General features: G+C 45.6%; 2 protein-coding genes across 6 annotated transcripts in view; one reads left to right on the plus strand and one right to left on the minus strand.

The window, feature by feature from the left end:
* Nucleotides 1–1948, minus strand: part of FKBP5 (FKBP prolyl isomerase 5) — a 48821-nt gene extending 46873 nt beyond the window's left edge. Inside the window, exon 1 of the mRNA XM_035121258.2 lies at nucleotides 1807–1948. The gene's annotated coding sequence lies outside the window, so the exon portion shown is untranslated. The remainder of the gene's footprint in view (nucleotides 1–1806) is intronic.
* A 117-nt stretch (nucleotides 1949–2065) lies between these two features.
* The window catches only part of LOC118088106 (armadillo repeat-containing protein 12), a 62427-nt gene continuing 45526 nt past the window's right edge, over nucleotides 2066–18966 (plus strand). For 2 of the 5 annotated variants that reach the window (XM_035121260.2, XM_060277014.1), the window contains exon 1: nucleotides 2852–3359. Coding sequence is in view for 2 of the 5 variants with exons in the window: in XM_060277017.1 (XP_060133000.1) it covers nucleotides 3323–3359 (37 nt within the window). In the remaining 3 variants the exon portion in view is untranslated. Of the gene's footprint in view, nucleotides 2820–2851; nucleotides 3450–18966 lie in introns of those variants that run through there. The other 3 variants (XM_060277012.1, XM_060277017.1, XM_060277018.1) reach the window with 3 other exon arrangements.

The raw sequence follows: 18966 nt of genomic DNA on the forward strand, positions 1-18966 counted from the left end.
TAGGGTTGGAAAGAGCATCCTTTAATTCTCCGGCTTGCAAATGCTTTTTGGCCCTCCTGTGTCCTGATTTTGCAGTTGTATATTGCTTTGTTTGTTGACTTTATTATTTCATTTTATTGTACTTTTATTAAACATTTTGTTTTAACATGTTGTTTACCACTTTGGGGGCTTTGGGGCAGAAAAGTAAATTATACATACACACACAACACACATATTGGCTGTAATAATAATAATAATCCACAGATTTGTTCTTCCTTTTCAGAAACAATTTTTGGGGTGGTTCTCTTGCACAGGCCCGCTAAACTGATTAGGAACTCCTTAACAGGACTAATGTACTCTCTCTCTCCCATAAACTACAATGTTTTCCTTTTGCTAGAAATTTCAATGGGATTTTCACATTAAAACTTTCCAGTTTCCTCTTTTTATGCATTAGGGCATTTCTATGGAGACTCCAAATGGTGTTTTGGTAAAGTATATAATGTTGGGAATATGATGGTGTTTCTACCTCCACAATACAAGGGGCTTTTGTACCATTTTGGAGATGAATCTACATGAAGCTTCAAAAGGCAAGTTTAGACAAAAAGTTTAAAAAATAAACATTTGTAACTACAAGTGGGAAATGCCCTTCTAATAAATAATATATTGCAGCTTTGGACAGATACTGCTGTTTGGAATAAATAAACTTTGTCAACTTTTCATTCTCAATTTCCCAAACAAAGACAGAACCCTGCTCATTTATTTTGAGTTAGACTTATAGCTTAAAAACCAAGAAGTCAGGAGCCCACGAAACAACAAAATACTGGATCACCGAGACATCAGTTCTATCTCAAAACTTCCAACAGGATCCAAAAGGATGCTTTTCTTCCAAAGGTCTTTGCTCAAATCTTTATTTAAGTAGGTCCTGTTGCCTAGCTCCAAATCAGCCATCACCCGTCTCCGATAGTATGAAAAAAGGCAAGTAACATGAGAGCTTAAATTCCTTACCCCCAACTCCAACTCCATCTCCACCTCCTCCTTACATAATGAAGAGGAGACACTAAGGGGGGGGGGGAGCTAATAACAACATCACTACTTTTTCTCCGCAGTTCTGCTCCACTGCAATAACTGAGGCAGCAGCGTTTGTGTATATATATAAAAAACACACTTTCTAAACCCAGGTTGGAAATGCCAGGTGTCTTGTCATCAGCATCCGAAGAAGTCGGTGGTGGTGGTGTTGGGGGCGAGAAGCGTCTTCACCCTCGCCCTGCTCCTAGTTCTTTCATTATTTCCATCGCCTCCTCCGCCCCCCGACCCCAATATTTTATACACACACAGCATCTGCCTTTGTTCCTCCCCTCCTTTCCTCCCCCTTTTAATAAGAATGGGGCTGTTGGGGGGGGGGTTCTTCCAAAGAAGAGGTCAAGACGGCGAGTGAGAGAAATTCGATTTCCAAGTCTCTCAAGGCAACGCCTGGCTCGGGAAGAATAAACAGGGCTTGGATCCTACGGGGAAGTGAGCGGCCGGCGCCTGTTGTTATGGGGCTGAGGGTAGAGGGTGTGCGAGGCGCGCCATGGTGGCAACCAGTGCCTGGGCTGCCCGGAAGATTTCCCCTCAGGAAGGAGGGCGAAAGGGGCCTCTCCGAAGGGGCCAGGGAGAGAGACGACGGGGGCCGAGAGAGAGAGGCTGAGGCGCCCCAATGAGGGGAGGGAGACCGGGCTGGAGGTCCCGCCAACCCAAAAGCAGCGCCCCTTCCTTCCCTCCGAGGTAGCGAGAAAAGCGCGCCTTCCCGCCGCGAAGCCGCCAGGCCCGCGAGCCAACGCCGGGTACCTTGCCCTCGCCGCCGCTGCCGCTAGCTTCTGCTGCTGCTTCTACCGCTGCCGCCGCGTTATCCGACCGGGAATGACATGAGCTACCGGCGTTGGCCGCGAGTCCCCTCCGCGAAGCCCCTCCTCCTGCTGCCTACTGGCTCTGGCGCTTGCCCGTCTGGGAGAGCGGTCCCCATGGCGCTTTCTCATTGGACCGCTTCTCCCCGCCCGTAAGTAAATAGCGCCTCCCGTTCATCCACAATCAAACCGCCTGAGGGGAGTCCGAAGTCTCGAGTTCCCATCCTCCCTCCGGGAAAATAAATAAGGGGCCGATAGATCGAGGGAGGGGAAACCATAGTCCCACCACGCACCCAGTTCCCGCCCGGCGATACATCCCCGGGTCCTCTCAGGTAGCGGCCCGCCGAAGCCGCCTCGCCCCCGAAACTCACAGCAAGTCCCAAGGATGTCCCGGGCAGCAGTTCTGCGAAATCCCATATATCTCAGAACAGGCAACCCGGTTCTCCCTATGTAAAGCAACTACTACCGCATTAAATCCGGCCTTAAATACGGCGCATTTCACTCTCTCTCTCTCTCTGTCACACACACACACAAAAAAAACTTCCTGCTCCTCTCTGAAAGCTTAACAAGGGATAAAAAAACGTAGGCTGATTGAGCAACTTAACCTCAATCAACCCCACCGAAGCAAACTTTTTAGGGACTTGAGGAGGCAGGTGGAGGGCAGGAAACGCAGCAGACTTCGGTAACTCTCGCGAAGATCATTGCTGACTGCTTTGAACTGTGTAATTTGATCTGAGAAGAGAGAGAGAACCCTTCCGACGGAACGGCTCGAACACAACTTTTGCCAACGCCTTTCAAAATAAGAACAGGAGAGATCTCGCTTTCGGCTTTTCGCGAGGAGCTGACAAAATTATGCCGCAAAAAAACGGGGGGGGGGGACCTGAATGGTGCGGTGTTTCACATATTATCTCGACAGACTGCCGGATTTAGGTTTGATGAGGCCCTAAGCTACTGAAGGTAATGGGGCCCTTTATACGTCCACCTGTCCTTTGTCAACAACAAATTGTCGTTGTTTTTTGTGTTGAATATATGCTATATGGTAATTTATGGACCTAATAGGTATCTAAAGCCACATAACAAAAGTTTTATTTTATTTGTTTTTTTATCTTATATTTTGGAAATGTACACCCAGGTTTTTTTCCCTTTAATTTTTTTTGGGGGGGGGGGCCAAGAGAGTGGGGCCCTAAGCTATAGCTTGATTAGTTTATACGTAAATCCGGCACTGGATGCGTTCCAGATTTATAAGCTGCCCCCACCACTCCTCACGTAACATTGAGAGAGTCTCCTTGCCGGAAGATCGTTTCTGTTGCTTTTGAAAGGAACCCATGCAGGGCAAACGCAGCACGTGCACAACTTCAGCCACGAATAAATGGCACCCGGGCTCGAGCCGGCTAATTTGACTATCTAATTAACAGGCAGGCAGGATTGCATCTCCTCGATTCCCCTGCAAGGAGCCAGCCATGAGCCACCGGCGACTTTCCTTCTCCCTCCGCTCAGGTACGGTAGTTGCGTCGCCGGGCCACTCTCGCCAAGCTGCGCACTCTTCTGAAGGGAGAGGAGGGCGGCGGATCGCCTAGCATACCGTATGTACGTTTTTTTGTTTTTCCGGGAACTTCCACAATGTTACGAAACCTCGATCCGTCTATCCTGGCCAAATTCTTTAGCGTGGAGACCACTTCTATTGCTCAGCCTAAACACACCCCGCCTTTTCTATGAATGTTTACGACCAGCTTCTCCAACACGAGAGGTCACCTAGCGGCTTGTTTCTCCTGAAAGCGGGGTTGGGAGATCTCGAGCAAGCCGGCTGTGGACTGGATTAGCATAAGATCGATCCTGAGGAGGACCATCACGGGATCCTGAGGGCCATCAAGGGAAAGCTGGCTGTTGAAGTGACCACCTCGCCTCTCTCTCCTCCTCGCACCCACCCACATGTGCATCCACATTTGGGGGGGGGGGTGTTCAGATGAAAACTCGCCCCACCTCCCCTGGGCAGGCCAGAGACCTCATACGTAGGTCTGAGAGGATCACAAGAGGTCAGCCTCCCAAAAGGTACTCTCAGAAGTTTGCCAACACAGCGATTGCAAATATAGCTGTGCTTTGCACTCCCCAAACAGGACACAGACTGACAGGCCAAGTCCACAGCTGGGGGCTGGGGCTGGGGGGCCTGCCCAGTGTCAAGTTGGGACTATGCAGATAGCAGAAGGATAGCCTCACGTGCCCAGCCCTTTGCCCCGCTCCATCAGAAGAGACAGACATTGGATGTGCGAGAGAGGGAGAGCTAGGCAGGTCGCTCTCTCCGCCCACACGTGCCTACCCCACCCCACCCCACTCTGCCCAAGACAGTGGTGGTGACTCTGAGGCGGCAGCGGTTAGAGCAAGAGCAGACGTAGGTGAGGATGGTGTGTCTCGGGGAGGCAGTGGCCTTTGCTGCTGCTGCTGCCACTGCCCCTCCGTTCTTGCTGTGGGGGTAAAGAGGCAGCAGCGGAGGGTGTAACCATGAGCGGAGGATCCTTTGTACGCGGCTGCGGCAGCACGATGGCACCCCCATGGGGTGCGCTCTTGTCACCCTCCCAGAGATGGTGCCAGGGGTGATGCGCTCCCTCTGCCCCCCCTTTCCTACGCCACTGATCTAGGGGGCCTCACCAGCCTGCCCTCTCCCCAGTGCTGCAGTCTCCCCTCTCCCAAAATTGCAAACCCAATACTTTATGTGAGGGTAGGGCAACTCAGGCCCAACAACTATGAGACTCAGGACTAGCCAGTGGGGCCCAATTTGAAGCAGTGGGGCGCAGCTTGAATTTTTTCGTAGGGCCGCAGTTTGCAGCCAAAGTCTGCAAAAGCTTCTCTCATGTCACGCCGCCCATCACGGATTATTTAAGGGGCAAACAGAAGTTCAGGTGGACCAAGGAAGCGCAGGCAGCGTTTGAACGCCTGAAAGACGTCTTTGCGTCGGAACAGCACCTGTTTCACGTGGTCACTGTTCTCTATTGGCGTCTAGTTGCAGCAAGATTCTGCCGATCGCCTGGTCTGAAGCATCTGTTTTGACACACAGTGGTGCGTCCTGGACCACGTGGGCAGGCTGGGTTGTCCTCTTATATAGCTGCTGGGATTGACAAGGATGTCACCTGACAAGGATATCACCTGAATCTCATTAGCATCACACGTCATGTGCATGGAAGTTGCCAAACCAAATAACCAACTAGAAGGATTACTGTTAATAGCACCAGTTTTCCTATAACTTGATATTGCTGGATAGTTTTGATGAACTGCAAAAGCATTTTTAGTTTGCTTTCTGTTGCCACCCTGGAACTTTTCTTTATTAGTGCTTTATTAGAGGGAGCAAGCAGAGCTGCGCAGATGTTTGTGGCACCGTCAGCAAACCACCTGTATGGGTGGCAGCAGCTGCAGCTGCGAGCAGGTGATCCTGCTGTCGCATGGCCGGGGCATGCATGCACCGTACGTAGTGGCACTGTGCATGCAACATATGGTCGGTTTGCCTCGCCCCCCACCCCGGGTACCGTTCATGCTTCGTTCGCCCCTGCACTAGAGTTAGAGGCCCTAGGCCTCAGCCTACTTAGCCTAGGGCAGTCACTGCTGCCATTAAGAACACATTAAGAACCCTTCTGCTATCTGCATAGTCCCAACTTGAGCTCAATTTCATGGTCAATCTAATTATGTGTGGCAGAATGTTGGTGAGCCTGAATATGCAGAACAAGTGACCCTAGATGTTCATATATTAGCCCTAATGAACTCAGATGTATATTTAATTGGGAATCCATCCCATCTCAGGAAATTTGCTGGTCTTCGTGTGCATGGTGCTGAGTAAGGAGCTCAAGAGGGGCAGGGAAGAAAGCCCTGATTAGTTTGCACTAATGAAGTTGGCTGGGAGCTCTGACAAATTGGATAACTACTTTGTTCACACTCCCGTTGGCTGTGCATCCGCTGTCCAGTGCTGGGTTTTTAATCCATGCACACACAACGTTGCCCAAAATGCAGTTTCTTATGAAGTACTACTGTTTGATGCATTGTTTCTCAATCCAGCTTCAAACTGGTTGGAGCCCTTAAACCATCCTTACTTCATCTCCAGCCAAGGTGTGAACACCTTTTCAGAGGGCAAAGGCACCCTTGCCCTGTCAATGCTACCTGGTGTGTGCAAAAATAGAAACAAATCTGACACTAACAAAGCCATGCTGATGTGAACAGCTAGCGAGGGTGGGGAAAAGCTATCATTGTGTTCTAAGATGGCAATATGTTGACAACAACTTACATCTGAGCTTTGTGCTTTTGGACTTTTAAGTCTGAGGAGCTGTCCTGGGAACCGTTGATTAGGAAAGTTAGTTTTGAGGAAACAAGCAGCTCATTTTGTTCCTTATGCTTCCCCCCTCCCCAGCCCTTAACCTCTTTATATAAATTCCTGCTGGGTTGTTGTTGTTTTTTCAAATGTTTGTTTGATGGTTAGAATTTGGTTTGCTAGCCAAGCAGGGCATTTTTACAGTGACTGCATTTAGATTGATGGAATGGGGACCAAATGATTTGGAAAAGAGGAAGAAAGAAATGCAGTGCGGTTTTTTTTGGGGGGGGGGAGACTTACTTCGTTTATAAGCAACCAGTCCCATTGTCAGCTGTAACAAATGTAAGTGCCTGCAGGGAAGCTCAGCACAACATGTGTCCCCACTGCCACAGCCACCTTTAGGTGACACATCATCATTCATAATAATAATAATAATACGAATATTAAAATAATAATTTCAATCACATTCAGTGATGTATAATATGGCATTTTTATATTTTCCTTCCTTCAAGGATATTGTGATGGTATACATGTACATAGTTACACCCTACACCATTTTATTCTCACAACCACCTTGAGGGATAGTATTTTTTTTAATTATTGAAAGTTTGGGATATTACTATTAATAATTTCTGCCATTCACTATGCGGTCCCAGGGCAGGTTCATATTTCTAATATTGCTGTTCGTTTATTCATATAGAACAAAAAAGTACCCACCCTCCCCAGATAGCCCATCCTCTAAACCAGGGGTCCCCAAACTAAGGCCCAGGGGCCGGATGCGGCCCAAAGGCCTTCTAAATCCGGCCCGCGGACGGTCCGGGAATCATCATGTTTTTACATGAGTAGAATGTGTTCTTTTATTCAAAATGCATCTCTGGATTATTTGTGGGGCATAGGAATTCATTCATATATTTTTTTCAAAATATAGTCCGGCCCCCCGCAAGGTCTGAGGGACAGTGGACCGGCCCCCTGCTGAAAAAGTTTGCTGACCCCTGCTCTAAACCAAAATTAGATGCAAGCCCCAATCTTCACTGATCAAGTGGAAGGAAGAAGGCGATTGTGGCCCCTGCCCCCAGTTTTGGCAATAAGACATAGGAAGGGATCTCTGCATATACAGATAGATGCTTTGGCTTTGTACAAATAAACAAATTACTACTGAACAGGGATATAGAAGGAGGAATTGAATTTCATTCAGGTTTTCAAGGAAGCAACCACAGCGTAAGAAAATGCGGTGGTCCACAAAGAACAAGCACAGTGTTCTTTGTGATTTGGACTGCAGAGTCCAAAGAACTAGAACAGTGATTTGGACTGCAGAAACAGAAAGGTTAAGTATAATTGAGCCAGTCCAACCCCTCTCCTGATGCAGCGTGGATGTTTTAGGAGGTGGCAATGAGGAATGATGTTTTAGGAGGTGGCAATGAGGAACCCAAGATGGACAGGTCATAGTGGAGAGTTTTGACTAAACGTGATCCACCTGGAGAAGGAACTGGCAAGCCACTCCAGTATCCCTGCCAAGAAAACTCCATGGACAAAGACAACAGGCATATAAAAGTTATGACGCTGGAAGATGAGCCCCTCAGGTCGGAAGGCGTCCAACATGCTACTGAGGAAGAGCGGAGGACAAGTACAAGTAGATTCAGAGCTGATGAAGCGGCTGGGCCAAAGCCGAAAGGACGCTCAGTTGCGGATATGCCTGGAAGCGAAAGGAAAGTCCGATGCTGTAAAGAAAAATATTGCATAGGAACCTGGAATGTAAGAACCATGAGTGGAGGTAAGCTGGATGTGGTCAAAAATGAGATGGCAAGAATAAATATCGACATCCTGGGCATCAGTGAACTAAAATGGAAGGGAATGGGCGAATTCAATTCGGGTGACTATCATATCTACTACTGTGGGCAAGAATCCTGTAGCAGAAATGGAGTGGCCCTCATAGTCAACAAAAGAGTGGCAAAAGCTGTACTGTGATGCAATCTCAAAAATGACAGAATGATCTCGATACGAATCCAAGGCAGACCTTTTAACATCACAGTAATCCAAGTTTATGCACCAACTACCAGTGCTGAAGAAAGTGAAATTGACCAATTCTATGAAGACCTACAACAACTTCTAGAAATGACACCAAAGAAGGATGTTCTTCTCATTACAGGGGATTGGAATGCTAAAGTAGGGAATCAAGAGATAAAAGGAACAACTGGCAAGTTTGGCCTTGGAGTTCAAAATGAAGCAGGGCAAAGGCTAATAGAGTTCTGTCAAGAGAACAAGCTGGTCATCACAAACACTCTCTTCCAACAACACAAGAGACGACTCTACACATGGATATCACCAAATGGGCAGCATCGAAATCAGATTGATTATATTCTCTGCAGCCAAAGATGGAGAAGCTCTATACAGTCAGCAAAAACAAGACCTGGAGCTGACTGTAACTCAGATCATCAGCTTCTTATAGCAAAATTCCAGCTTAAACTGAAGAAAGTAGGAAAAACCACTGGGCCAGTAAGATACAATCTGAATCAAATCCCTTATGAATACACAGTGGAAGTGAGGAACAGGTTTAAGGATTTAGATTTGGTGGACAGAGTGCCTGAAGAACTATGGATGGAGGCTCGTAACATTATACAGGAGGCAGCAACGAAAACCATCCCAAGGAAAAGGAAATGCAAGAAAGCAAAATGGCTATCCAACGAGGCCTTACAAATAGCGGAGGAGAGGAGGCAAGCAAAATGCAAGGGAGACAGGGAAAGATACAGGAAACTGAATGCAGATTTCCAAAAAAGAGCAAGGAGAGACAAGAGGGTCTTCTTAAATGAGCAATGCAAAGAAATAGAGGAAAACAATAGAATGGGGAAAACCAGAGATCTGTTCAAGAAAATTGGAGATATGAAAGGAACATTTCGTACAAAGATTACCATAATCAAGGACAAAAGTGGTAAGGACCTAACAGAAGCAGAAGACATCAAGAAGAGGTGGCAAGAATACACAGAGGAATTATACCAGAAAGATATGGAGGTCTCATACACCCCAGGTAGTGTGGTTGCTGACCTTGAGCCAGACATCTTGGAGAGTGAAGTCAAATGGGCCTTAGAAAGCATTGCTAATAACAAGGCCAGTGGAAGTGATGATATTCCAGCTGAACTATTTAAAATTTTAAAAGATGATGCTGTTAAGGTGCTACACCCAATATGCCAGCAAGTTTGGAAAACTCAGCAATGGCCAGAGGATTGGAGAAGATCAGTCTACATCCCAATTCCAAAGAAGGGCAGTGCCAAAGAATGCTCCAACTACCGCACAATTGCGCTCATTTCACACGCTAGCAAGGTTATGCTTAAAATTCTACAAGGCAGGCTTAGGCAGTATGTGGACCGAGAACTCCCAGAAGTGCAAGCTGGATTTCGAAAGGGCAGAGGAACCAGAGACCAAATAGCAAACATGCGCTGGATTATGGAGAAAGCTAGAGAGTTCCAGAAAAACGTCTACTTCTGCTTCATTGACTATGCAAAAGCCTTTGACTGTGTCGACCACAGCAAACTATGGCAAGTTCTTAAAGAAATGGGAGTGCCTGATCACCTCATATGTCTCCTGAGAAATCTCTATGTGGGACAAGAAGCTACAGTTAGAACTGGATATGGAACAACTGATTGGTTCAAAATTGGGAAAGGAGTACGACAAGGTTGTATATTGTCTCCCTGCTTATTTAACTTATATGCAGAATTCATCATGCGAAAGGCTGGACTAGATGAATCCCAAGCCGGAATTAAGATTGCCGGAAGAAATATCAACAACCTCAGATATGCAGATGACACAACCTTGATGGCAGAAAGCGAGGAGGAATTAAAGAACCTTTTAATGAGGGTGAAAGAGGAGAGCGCAAAATATGGTCTGAAGCTCAACATCAAAAAAACCAAGATCATGGCCACTGGTCCCATCACCTCCTGGCAAATAGAAGGGGAAGAAATGGAGGCAGTGAGAGATTTTACTTTCTTGGGCTCCTTGATCACTGCAGATGGTGACAGCAGTCACGAAATTAAAAGACGCCTGCTTCTTGGGAGAAAAGCAATGACAAACCTAGACAGCATCTTAAAAAGCAGAGACATCACTTTGCCGACAAAGGTCCGTATAGTTAAAGCTATGGTTTTCCCAGTAGTGATGTATGGAAGTGAGAGCTGGACCATAAAGAAGGCTGATCGTCGAAGAATTGATGCTTTTGAATTATGGTGCTGGAGGAGACTCTTGAGAGTCCCATGGACTGCTAGAAGATCAAACCTATCTATTCTTAAGGAAATCAGCCCTGAGTGCTCCCTGGAAGGACAGATCGTGAAGCTGAGGCTCCAATACTTTGGCCACCTCATGAGAAGAGAAGAATCCTTGGAAAAGACCCTGATGTTGGGAAAGATTGAGGGCACTAGGAGAAGGGGACGACAGAGGACAAGATGGTTGGACAGTGTTCTCGAAGCTACGAACATGAGTTTGACCAAACTGCGGGAGGCAGTGCAAGACAGGAGTGCCTGGCGTGCTATGGTCCATGGGGTCACGAAGAGTCGGACACGACTAAACGACTAAACAACAACAACAAATGAGGAATTTAGCCTCCTTCCAAAGGAACACCAGCTTTTAAAAGGGATGAATAAGGCATTTCCCGTAACTACAGAAATATCCTACCCTCCGCCCAGCCTAGAGCATGCTCTCTCTTGCTCTCTATTTATCCATACATATATTCAAGAGGAGCATCCCAGTTCCTATGGCAATCCATAGAAACAGGAAACAGTTACAGGAAACATAGAAAGGACCAGCCAGTTAGTGTAGGGAGACCATAGGTCATGCATCCGGTACAGCAAGAATGCCCCTGGCTTGGGCCTCCTTTCCCTGTCTTCTTTCAAATGTAAATGTACAGAACTTTCTAACTCTCTTCCCTAGTGAGTAATCATTGCAGGGATGCAGCTTTTGGTTTATAGCATGCCAGCAGTTTCATGGCACCCATCATGTAGATAGTCCGAGAATTATATCTGTGCTTTCTTTGAACTTCCACTGTCATTTGAAATTAGTATGTATTTTAATATGTTTCATTTAACAGTATTGAAATGATGAGTAAGTGCAGGTTGTGCCATTTGAATTCATTGCAGCTACATACATTTAAGCTCCCTGCTCTACTTCTACCTTTCCTTCAGCTCCCACGATGTAAATGCAAAATGGTTATTTATAAAAATATTTATAGACCAGAGTGGTGTACAACAACACTGAGAGATCGAGACTCTGTAATTTTAAAGCTCATTATTTGTGTGGGGACTGGAGGCTTTGTGGGGAGATTCATAGTGATTTTAAACATTTCTACCCAAGCATCTGGTGATTTGTAGTCTGTGTAAAGTATTTGCCAGTCTCCGATTTTTCTCATGATTTGCCCTGATAGAAACTGTACTACGGTAGTAGCTCATGCCACCCCACACAATACCACACCCTGTATCAATTTGCATTGCAAAATTAGTACCTCACAAAGACACTAATCTTCCCATGATGTGTCTTAATGCTAATAAAAGGTTTTAGGACAAACATTTCCCAAAGTGTTTCATCTTGGCCATTGGAGCAGCTCTACTTTGATCTTGGACAGTGCAAGTCCCATGCCTGTTTAACTTGGAAATGCATGCAGTGGGATCTACCCCAATAGTATAAGTGTGTTTAAGAGTACAGCTTAAAAAAATAAAATAAAATGGTTGCCATGTACTTCCACTTATTCACCAATGTTCATAACAACAGCTTTTATTTTTATTTTTAACTTGGCACATCCCGTACATAGTTTGCAAAATTGCCGTCCTCATATACAGTATGTTTCCATCAACGCTACCAAAACTTCTTTTTATATATATAAAAAAGCTGTTATTAATATCAAAGATGGGTGTATTTCCAGTGGTCTATTCCTTTGACAATTTTTTAAAAAATGTACACTTCCCCCCTGAAATGCACATCCATAAAGTGTCACTGGTGGGAATTCCACCCACAGAGCTTCTGCCCATTTGGCGGGCAGAATGGGGAGCTCCATGCTAGCAGAGGACATTAGAGCTGGGCAAAAGCGACACCTCCGCCCAGCCCAAACTTTTCCCCTGCCGCTGCCTAGTACAAAGCAGGGTTGAATTGCAGGCTCACTGCATTTATTGCAGCCTGCTCTGTGGTTTGATGTGGGTTTTCTCCCCCATTAATAGGCTGCTGGCTGCTTTGGGGTTCTTTGGAACAAAAAGTGGTGTATAACTAAATCACAACGTATTAACATAAGCATGGACAATATTCAGCTAATGTGCCTCCTTTCAGTGCAAGGTTTTCTGCTTATGCAACAGGACTCTTCCTCCTCTTCCCTACCTGCCTAGAGCAGATTTGGGGAGGAAAACGGGGAGAGTCCTATTATTTTACAGGAAGAAATCCTTGCACACATGAGACACCCTGCTCAGCTCTACTTTGGATACAACCCCATATGAATAAGAAGTGCACAACAGGAATGGTTGAGGGAGCTGGGTATGTTTAGCCTGGAAAAGAGGAGACTGAGAGGAGATATGATAGCTATCTTCAAATATCTCAAGCGCTGTCACATGGAAGATGGAGCAAGGCTGTTTTCTGCTGCTCTGGGGGGTAAAACCCAAACCAGCGGATTCAAGTTACAAGAAAAGAGATTACAACTAAACATCAGGAAGAACTTTCTAACAGTAAGAGCTGTTCAAGAAGGTTGTGGACTCTCCTTCATTGGCGGTTTTAAAGCAGAGGTTGGATGGCTATCTGTCATGGATGCTTTAGTTGAGATTCCTGCATTGCAGGGGGTTGGATTAGAGGACCCTCGGGGTCCCTTCCAACTCTACAATTCTGTGGTTCTGCAATCTAATACTGGCTGTGCTAGTATCACCACAAAGACCTTTTCTAAGTCCCCCAATTGCCAGTGGATGCTTATCTCTTGACATTTCCATGTTCAGCTCTTAAATCTGCCTCCTTCCATGCCAGTCACGTCCATCTAGCACAGATTATACATTATTTGGGCAGAAATCATTTTATTTCTCTTTGCTGTACAGTGCCTAACCAACCATTGACACTAAATAAATGTTTCTTAGTACCGTAGGAGTATGTACTGTAAACAGGATACAGTGTGCAGAGCTCACAAAGAAACAAGAAAGAGCAATGCACTGAGAAACAAAATGTTAAGGGCTGCATTGGGACAAATGCAGGTGTCTAAGTATTTATTATTAAAAACGATTTGAGGCAGGGGGCGGAAATGGGGCTTTGGTATTCATTTAACCTGTTTATGTTTGCGTGTGTGTTTAATGTCGGGCACTTTCATTATCCAGGCAAAGAGTCAGCAGGCGGAGCTCCCACACTAGTATGAAAGGAGCCCACAAAAATGATGATTGGTTTGCTCTTTAAAAGTTCTCCATGTGTTATGGAATTTTGTCTTGAGCTGGCCTTTGCAATTCAGACAGCCCAGCCTAACTATCTGAAAGACAACTGGACACACATTTCATTCTTACCTAGTTCCAAGCCCCTACTTAATGGTGCCGATTTAAAGGGAAATAAAAATGGCAAAACCCACATTAAAATAGCAGTGAGATTGACGTAAACTGACAAAAGCCAGGAAATTCTCTGTTAAGGCAACCACTCTGTCCTCGACTCACCCTATTGTGCCTGTGTATTGCAGCAGCCCGTATGTTATGTAAGGTTGCACCGTTCCGAGATCTGGGCAATACTTATGCTAAAGCAGTTGAGTGCCGGATATAACCCATGCCTCAGAATTGTTTTCTTCCCCCACCTCCAGCTGAGCAGGGAGCAGGTGCAAAAGCGGAGTAACCCACTGCTCAGACTCTAAACTAGGTGCACAGTTGATCCACCTCCTCCATCCTCCCAGTTCTGGTTTTAGGTTTGCTTCAGTCCACAGGGCACTTTCTTTCAGCACTTGGCACTCTGGGCAGCCACCAACAGCAACCCTCGTGTATTCCAAGCAGAGCAGTTGAATCTTCTATGAGTCATGAGCCTACTCAGGGCATTTTAGGAGCTTTCCAGATATTGAAGCTACCAATGCTGACATCATCACCCCACCGCTAAGCTGATGCTCGCAGTATGACATCCCACTCAACATGAAGGGAGAAGAATAAATTGACTGCAGGGGTGGGGGTGGGGGTAGATTAACCTAGGGAAGGAGGAGGAGTCATTTGTCCTTTTTTAAAAAAAAAAAAAGGAGGAGGAGGCAACCAGGAGCAGAATTGTACTCCAAAACACCAGGCAGCTAAATACAATAAGCCACTACATTTACCTTTACCTTTAAGCTAAAGGGACCCCTGACCATTAGGTCCAGTCATGACCAACTCGGGTTGCGGCACTCATCTCACATTACTGGCCAAGGGAGCCGGAGTACAGCTCCCAGGTCATGTGGCCAGCATGACTAAGCCGCTTCTGGCAAACCAGAGCAGCACACGGAAACGCCATTTACCTTCCCGCTGGAGCGGTACCTATTTATCTACTTGCACTTTGATGTGCTTTCGAACTGTTAGGTTGGCAGGAGCAGGGACCAAGCAACGGGAGCTCACCCCGTCGCGGGGATTCGAACCGCCGACCTTCTGATCGGCAAGCCCTAGGCTCTGTGGTTTAACCCCAGCGCCACCCGCGTCCATTGCTTTAGAAGTATTGTAGGCAATGGTCACTTTCCATATTCCAGTTTCGCTCTCTACATCTCTAGTCTGAGGGGGTGAACCATCCCCATCCACACTATCTCCACAGGGCATTATGAAGTCATTTGCCTCTTCTATCTGAATTGACATCCATCTGCCGAGCCTATTTTATTGGTGGAAAAGATTGTGTCCTTTTCTCCAAGAGGCCAGAACATAGCATGGCACATAGCCAGCCAGGTTCTAAACCTAGGAAGCCAACTGTGGCATCCCATGGTTGACTCACAAGTACAAGGCAAACATTGGCTCCATCAGGGAAATAAAGGGGGGCATCTGTAGATCAAAAGAGCCAGAGGTTTTGTCTGCCAGAGGTCAGCAAATGAGTGGGTGGTGCTTAACAGTCAATGGGTAATCCTGACTCAGGAGGGAAGTGCAACAGAGTTAGTACCGTAGGCACAATAAGGAGCCAAGTAATTGGGGTTATCAATTTGCCCTTGCCCAGCAATTTTATCCTAAGCCAGACATTAAATGTTTAAATAGGTATATGTTTCTTTGAGACCAATGCATATTGATAAAGCACATACGTATCAAGCTATTTTAGTCACTGAAGCTTTTTCAGAATTGCCAGTGAAGATCTTTGTTAAAAGCTGGTGTTATATTATCTACCTTTCAGTAGTCAGGTACCAAGGCTGAATTGAGCGGTTGAGTTACCATGGTTATTTCACGACTGTGTTGCTCCAGAACACTTAGAGCTGATTCAAATGCTGAGGAAAGGCACGTAATGCTGTTCTCATGGGACAGTACCATCTCGGAATGCACATGGATGGAGATCACATGTTTGCAATCAATGTGCCCTCACATTAACAGTCTCCCTACAAATGTAAAGCAATTGTACCAGTTTTGTCTGTAAACAAAGAGACTTGGCATCAGGGCTCTGCTTGAATCCAATCTTAGAGCACATAGGCATTGCAGTTTTGAAAGGGTCAGATGAGCTTTCAGGCCATCTACACATTGCTGTTTACTATGGCTCCACTGCACTCCCACTGCTGGTGTGTGAAGCCATGTGTGCATGAACGTTAGCCACAATCCATATCTATCCTGTAGTTTCTTCAGAAATGCTGCTTTTTGGATATGCTCAAACCAGCTTCCATCCAATTTGAAAACATAAGTCGTGTTCGTTTTTCAGTTAAGATGAGTTTACATTTGATATAGACTTTGCTTGTACATGTGCAGATGAGAACTTCATGAACAGGAGCTGGGGGGGGGGGCTGCAGTTGTGGGGAAACCAAACTGGCAATACGCACCACCCTGTTCCCTCTCTGGTGTGAACAGCAATGTACAAATGTGACTTGAAATGAAGCAGGGTAAACCAACCTTGTTGTGTTTTAAGTTACTAATGTGTTCACAGCCCAATTGTGCATAGCATTCTTGCAATGAAGGGGTGGGGATCCTTGGACCCTTTAGGTGATGCTGGACTACCACTCCCATAATCCCCAACAACTGGTCATGCTGGCTGGGGTAGATGTGAGTTGTAGTCCAGCAACATACAGAGGCCTAATGGCTCCCAATCTTTGTTGGTAGTCGGTGGGTCACCATGTGACCTCAACCCAATGCAGTCCTTCACCTGGCATGGCTGCTTGCAGATATTTTACACAAATTCTAAAAACCACAAAACAAATCCCAGCCTTGGGTATTTAAAAGCAAAAGAGCCAATGAGCTTCCTTAGAGATTCTCCAGGTTAGCTAAAGTTCATAATGCTTTATTGCCTTGGGGGCATAGAATGGAAGCTCTTTATATGTACAGACATTCTATTTCCCCCCTCCTGTGGAAATTATGCATACTAATGCAAATTCCCACAAGTGGGTGGGGGTGGAGAACACACACCAGGTTTTCTGTGGTACAAGCGCTGATGCAGAAGATTAGCACTTAGGGTAGTCAGTTCCCTCTTCCTTCCACTTGAACACTTGCCAAAAGTATGATAGGAGGCATAATAGTTGGGGAAGAATTAGAGTGGATGGAGTGTTTCTTCTCCTGTTTTTAGAACTCTGGGTTTGGGTGTGCAATTCCAGGAGGGAACAAAAAGTTATATCCTTTCCCTCTTATCAGCTGTAGCTGGGAGGACCACTGGATGTTGGGTGCTTATGACTCATTCTCAGGTTTGAGACCTCTGCCCCAGTATTGGAAAACCCAGGAGGAGGAATGGGGTCAAATGAGGCCCTGCAGCCAATGGGAAGCTGGCTGGCCAGAGACACGGAAGGCAGTCCCCGCTCTGCTCCATGCGGGAGTCCATGGGCTGGTTAAACGACCCCCATGGATGCATTCCTCCCTCCACCCACATCACAGAACAGTGTAGTGGGGATGTTGGTTCTTGTTTCATGTGCTCCTGGAGACACCTAGTTTGGTTGTCCTAGGGGATTTTAACATCCATGCCGATACGACCTTACAAGGGGCCGCTCGGGACTTTGTGGAAAGCATGGCCTCCATGGGGCTGTCCCTGAATAAGTTTGGCCCAATTCATAGCCGCGGACATGCCTTAGACCTGGTGTTCACCTCTATGGATGTTGGTGATCTGACATTAAGTAAAAGTGAAACAAAAGAAGTGCCATGGTCAGATCACTTCCTTTTTCTTTTTAAATAATAATTTTTCTTGGTTTTATACATTCAGAGAAAAAAGAAGAACAGAAAAAAATACAAACACTATAAAAAATATACAGAAAAAGAAAACAGAAAACATACCACACACAAAAGAAATACACACAATAACAATACCTATAATCATTTTAACTTTCTTCTAACTTTCAAACCATTGTTTCTGGGACTTCCCCAAGTCCCCCCTAACTGATTTCTTTTTCGAATCTTCTTTAGCAGTTCCCTAATCATTATTTTAAACATTTTCCAAAGCTACCCCACATCCTTACATCAAATCAACTATATTAAATTCATCTATACCTTCTTTCTAACATCTACTTTCATCCCTAATGCCTAGTAAAAAAAAATTCCCCATAGAAATTCAAATTTTTATACACCAGAATATTTCCCTAGATAAACTTTAAACTTCTTCCAGTCTTCTTCCACCGTCTCCTCTGTCTGGTCTCAGAGTCTCCCCGTCAGTTCAGTGAGTTCCATAAAGTCCATCATCTTCATCTGCCATTATTCTACAGTTGGTAATTCTTGTTTCTTCCAGTATTTTGCAATTAATATCCTTGCTGCTGTCGTAGCATACATAAAGAAAGTAACATATTTTTTTTTATTTCTTCCCCTATTATTCCAAGTAAAAAAGCTGCTGGTTTTTTAATAAATGTATTTTTCAACACTTTCTTCAACTCATTATAAACCTTTCCCCAGAAGTTTTTTACTTTGGGGCATGTCCACCACATGTGGTAGAAGGATCCTTCTTCTTCTTTACACTTCCAGCACTTATTATTATGATTATGATACATTTTAGCCAACTTAACAGGTGTTAAATACCATCTATACATCATTTTCATTCAATTTTTCTTTAATACAATACATGCTGTAAACTTAATTCCCTTCTTCCACAACCTATCCCAATCTGCCATCATAATATTATGCCCCACATCTTTATCCCATTCAATCATAACTGATTTTGTCTGTTCGTCTTTCGCCAGATCACTTCCTGGTGCAACTGGACTTCTCCATGACCCTCCCCCTCTGCAGGGAGGTGGAACCAATTTGGATGGTCCACCCCCGCCACTTAATGGATCCAAATGGTTTCCAGAGAGTGGTAGGGGATGTTTTATCCCATGTTGATGGTCTTTCAGCTGATTCCCTGGTGACCCGTTGGAATACAGAGTTAACCAGGGCTATTGACTCTCTGGCTCTGAAGCATCCTCTCCGATTGCATGGAGCCTGGACAGCCCCATGGTTTTCCCCAGAGCTGAGGGTGATGAAACAATTGCAGAGACGGCTAGAGCACTGGTGATGGGAAACTCACTCTGAATCAGAAATGGGTTAGAGCTCAACGTCGAGCCTACCAAGTGGCAATGGTGACGGCAAAGAGGACCTTCTTCACTACCTCTATTGCATCTGCAGAAAACAGTAGCAGGAGACTCTTTCAGGTGGTTCACAATCTATCGGAACCATCTCTGTCATCGGGGCCTGGTAGGCACCCCAAGATCTCCTGCAATGATTTTGCAAAGTTTTTTTGCAGATAAAGTCACTCAGCTTCAGA

The sequence above is a fragment of the Zootoca vivipara genome, chromosome 7 (assembly GCF_963506605.1).
Source record: "Zootoca vivipara chromosome 7, rZooViv1.1, whole genome shotgun sequence".
Taxonomy (NCBI): Eukaryota; Metazoa; Chordata; class Lepidosauria; order Squamata; family Lacertidae; genus Zootoca; species Zootoca vivipara.